The following is a 3,880-nucleotide window of genomic DNA, read 5'->3' as shown; positions in this document are numbered from 1 at the left end:
CGGGGCAGAGCCAAGACGGTGCCCATCCGAATGCGAATCAGATGCCGTGCGACCCTTCCTCGCTGCTCCGCATCGGCTCCCAGTGACGCTTTCGTGCGTCAGCTCTCCTGCCTGTCTCCGGCATCAGCAGCCTCCACTTGCCACTCATTATTGCCGGCTGCAGGAACAGTCGTGCCTGTGAACAGCCAGACCGGGTAGGGGTGAAAGGAACGAGCGATACAGGCTGCCATGAACGGCACGAACCGGCAGGGGGGGCTTTGAGAGGAGGCAGGCACCGATTCCCGCATTTCATCTGTCCGGCGTTTTTGCTCACAGGCAGCTGATCCCTCTGCGTGCCTGCAGCTGCCGGGGCGGAGATCACCCTGTGTGCCATTGCTAATGCTAATAATAGCGCTCCACACCTCCACAGCACCCTCCGTCCTAGGATCTCAGCTGACTTTATAAATAGGATTGATTTTAGCTTCAAAACACTCCTCATCTAATTATAGATATCGTCATCCCCACCTTTATCTGTGAGGAGACAGAGCCACAGGCAGCACGGATCCAGTGTGTCTGAGATGGTGCAGCAATCACAGGGCAGAGACTGGGCTAAAAACCAGTCCTGGGACTTAGCCACCAGGCTAATGTTGTATGAGAAGGGCTAGGGCAGTCAGGTGACAGAGTGTGGCTAGATAAAAATGCCAGACCCGGATCGTGGCTCCGGCGATGGTGGCACAGGCTCCCCTAAGTAGACCTGGCTGATTCCCATTCACTCGGCTCAGCCGCACGCTCGCGCTTCTGCACAAAATGACATACTGAATTAGAAATCTTCTTGTCAAAATGGGTAACTGTCCAGTCTCCCACTGGGATTTGCCCCATGTGCTTCAGAGAAAGGCCCAAGATCCCCCTGAATGCCATGGACCTACCTGGACAGACCGCTGCAGGGAGCTAGACCCATCTCCTCTTTCCTAGGGTGGGGGGAGAAGAGCATCCTACACCACCTACGGCCTGGACAGCAGAATTGGGCTAGCGACATGAGGAGAAGTCATGAGAGCCAAAGACAAAGCAGGTTTTGAAAAGGGAATTCAAGGCAAAAGGAAAAGAAAAAAGATGTGGGGAAGAAGCGTGAGAAGAGACCCTCAGAGCAGCATGAATCAACATGGCACTGGGGACAGCGAGTCTGGGCAGTGAAAAGCTAAGAAGGAAGCAAAGAGCAACATGGGAAGACTAGCAGGCGATACTAAAATTATGTAAACAGCCTTAAAGGTGAGGTGAAGGGGTTTGGACTTGTGTGAGAAGTCTGAGAAATGGTTCAAGGAGGTGAGCAGCACTTCAGGGGGGAGGGAAGGTTATTTTAGTAACAGGCACAAACAAAGGGAGGGCTGGGCATGGGGGGGGAGAAGAAAGAGCTTCTGCTCTACTGGCATCAAAGCAGCCCACAGTCCCCTCCACAAAAGCATCTCCCTGCCGAGGCTGAAGAAATAGCATCATTTTAGAGGGGAGCTGAGGCACAAGAGTGTATTTTCTGACTTGATCCAAGCCACGCAGAAAGTCTGTAGCTAGGCAGGGAGCTGATCTCCCAGATCTCTTGATTTCTAGCCCAGCACTGTTTCCCCATCTGCCTGCCTTTCTCTAGCCTTGCAATGGTTTGGCAAAGTCTCAGCTGAGGACTGGCAAGGGAAGGATGTAGTGGGGCAATAATAAAAAGAATTAAAAAAGCTGGTGTTAGCTGCCTGCAGAGGAGGGCACTGCTATCAGCTGCATCACAAAGTCCTTCGTCAACTGCCGCCTTCTCCCGTGGCCTCTGTTTTCCAAACATTAAGATGGAGATGATAACTGTAACCCTCCTCACAGCACTGTATTAAGTCAAAGCTCATTTACTTCCGTAGATGATGACACATGCGTGCCTGTGTACATGTACATACGTATGCATGCTTGCATATATGTCCACATGGCCCTGCTTTGGTCCATGCAAAGCTTCTAATCAAAACTCCTCAGACATCTGACCCAAACTCAGATGCAAAACTGTTACCCCTTGAGAATACACTAGACTGAGGAGAAACCCACCTTTAGCTGTTATAAACTAATTTCCTTGGGAACACCCCAGCATCCAGCTGGGTGCCTATATGCATAGCCCAGCACATCTGCTCCCCACAGAGGATGGGCCTTGCGCCGGGCTGTCATACCCTGGGTGAATATCCCCTATTATTTACAGCCTTGTAAATAAATGAGGTCCCAGACACTCTTTGCTGTAGCCCTGCAAATTTGGATTGCAGAAGCTTGACAACACTCAAACTTCTTGTTATATTTCTTTGGGCTGCTTCTTCCCAACCTGCACTTGCTAGTAAAGCCCACAGACCATGGGAACTAGTCTCCTGACAGCTTAATAACTCACGTCATGAGGGAGAGCTCTCAGCCAGGGGACCAGCCGCTTGCCCAGACCCACACCAAACCGAAGCCCGATCAGGGGACAAGGCTGCTCAGGGATGAGCGCAGGCGCTGAGCGTTTCTCTCACCTCCTCCATTCTTGCCGCAGAGATACGGGAAGCGCCAGACATTGCCCAGCCCGATAGCATAGCCCACGCAGGACAGCAAGAAGTCGAACCTCCCCTTCCAGGAGCCTCTGTCTGGGATCTCCTTCTTCTTCTTGATGCTCACGGCCGCGGGGGCGATGGGCTCCGACTCCTCCAGGGCTGCCTGCTTCACCTCAGAGGGAGAACTCAGCTCCACGGAGGTATTGTCCATCTTGCCCATCGTGACTCAGACGTACGGCTGCTGTTGCTCAGAGGCTGGAGGAGCAGGAAGGGCAGCCTCCACCCTGGCCAAGCACGGATGAAATGGGAGGCGCTGGGCAAAGCTCCTGATGAGAAAGTGGAGAAAGAAGGTTATCCTGTGTTAGTGTCGGGGGCTTAGGGGAGGGCCTTGCTGGGTCTGAAGTGGACTCATTGGATAGACTGGTGCACATCAGGGCAGCCTATCCATGCCTCCCTGCTCTCCCTAGAGAGAAAAAGGAGGATAATTTTGCCTTGCTCCACAGCCACTCTTCTGAGGAGCCATGGTCACGCAGACTGCTAACAACAGGCTCGGACCTGGTTGTTACCAGCACACAGCAAACCCCTCAACTCTCATCTTCTCTTCATCCCAACACCTGCTCTGCAAGAAAAGCTCCAGGACCAGTATGCATGCAGGGAAGTCACAGCCTGTCGGTGATCCACCACAGAGCAGTCCAGGCAGAGAAATATATCTAACGTGTCTGAGTGACGGTGGAGAAGGGCATGATGGAGATGCCACATCCCCAGGTCTGGGGCCCAAAACTGAGCGCACCAGCCATGGAGCCATCTGAGAGATCGTGTGGCCCAGCCAGCCATGCATGGCTGTGACAGCGTAGCTTTGCAATGGCACCTCCGCTACGGACATGCCCCACCTTGCAATCCCGTGCCCTAATCCCCTGTCATGGCAGCGACATGGCTGCGATCTCAGCTGTGCACCTGCAATGCCTGGTAAGGAAATCGCTGATCTGCTCAGCACCTTCTTGTATACCATGTCACATGCGATATTGTAATTGCGAGGTGTATGCAGATGATGCTCGTTAGTGACTATAGCCAGCCTGTGAACCACTGAAATTCCACTAAGTCAGGACTCCAAAGTCCTGAGGATTAATTGGACGAGTCTGACTAAAAATTTAATGAATATTTCCATTGATTTTAGGCCCTAAGAAGTATATAACCAGCACACCAAAACAATTCAGAAAGAAAGCGAGAACAGGCTATGTTATTACACTGGTGTCTAAATCAATGTTACACTCATATCTTGAAAACTAAATGCAGTTCTCCCTTCCCCTTACAGAAGCTATTGCAAAGTCAGAAAAAGGCATGGAGGAGAGCCAAAAGGATGCTCAAAA

The 3,880-nt window shown here is 51.9% G+C and overlaps 1 protein-coding gene across 1 annotated transcript in view; it reads right to left on the bottom strand.

The window, feature by feature from the left end:
• Positions 1-2,733, bottom strand: part of LOC104076632 (sodium- and chloride-dependent GABA transporter 1-like) — a 25,253-nt gene extending 22,520 nt beyond the window's left edge. The window contains exon 1 of the mRNA XM_009577557.1: positions 2,496-2,733. Within this exon, the coding sequence (XP_009575852.1) occupies positions 2,496-2,733 (238 nt within the window). The remainder of the gene's footprint in view (positions 1-2,495) is intronic.
• Positions 2,734-3,880: the final 1,147 nt, after the last annotated feature.

Source organism: Fulmarus glacialis, unplaced genomic scaffold, assembly GCF_000690835.1.
Source record: "Fulmarus glacialis isolate BGI_N327 unplaced genomic scaffold, ASM69083v1 scaffold22665, whole genome shotgun sequence".
NCBI classification, from domain to species: Eukaryota; Metazoa; Chordata; class Aves; order Procellariiformes; family Procellariidae; genus Fulmarus; species Fulmarus glacialis.
Note: the sequence above shows the minus strand (reverse complement) of the source record. Positions and strands in the feature narration are given on the sequence as shown.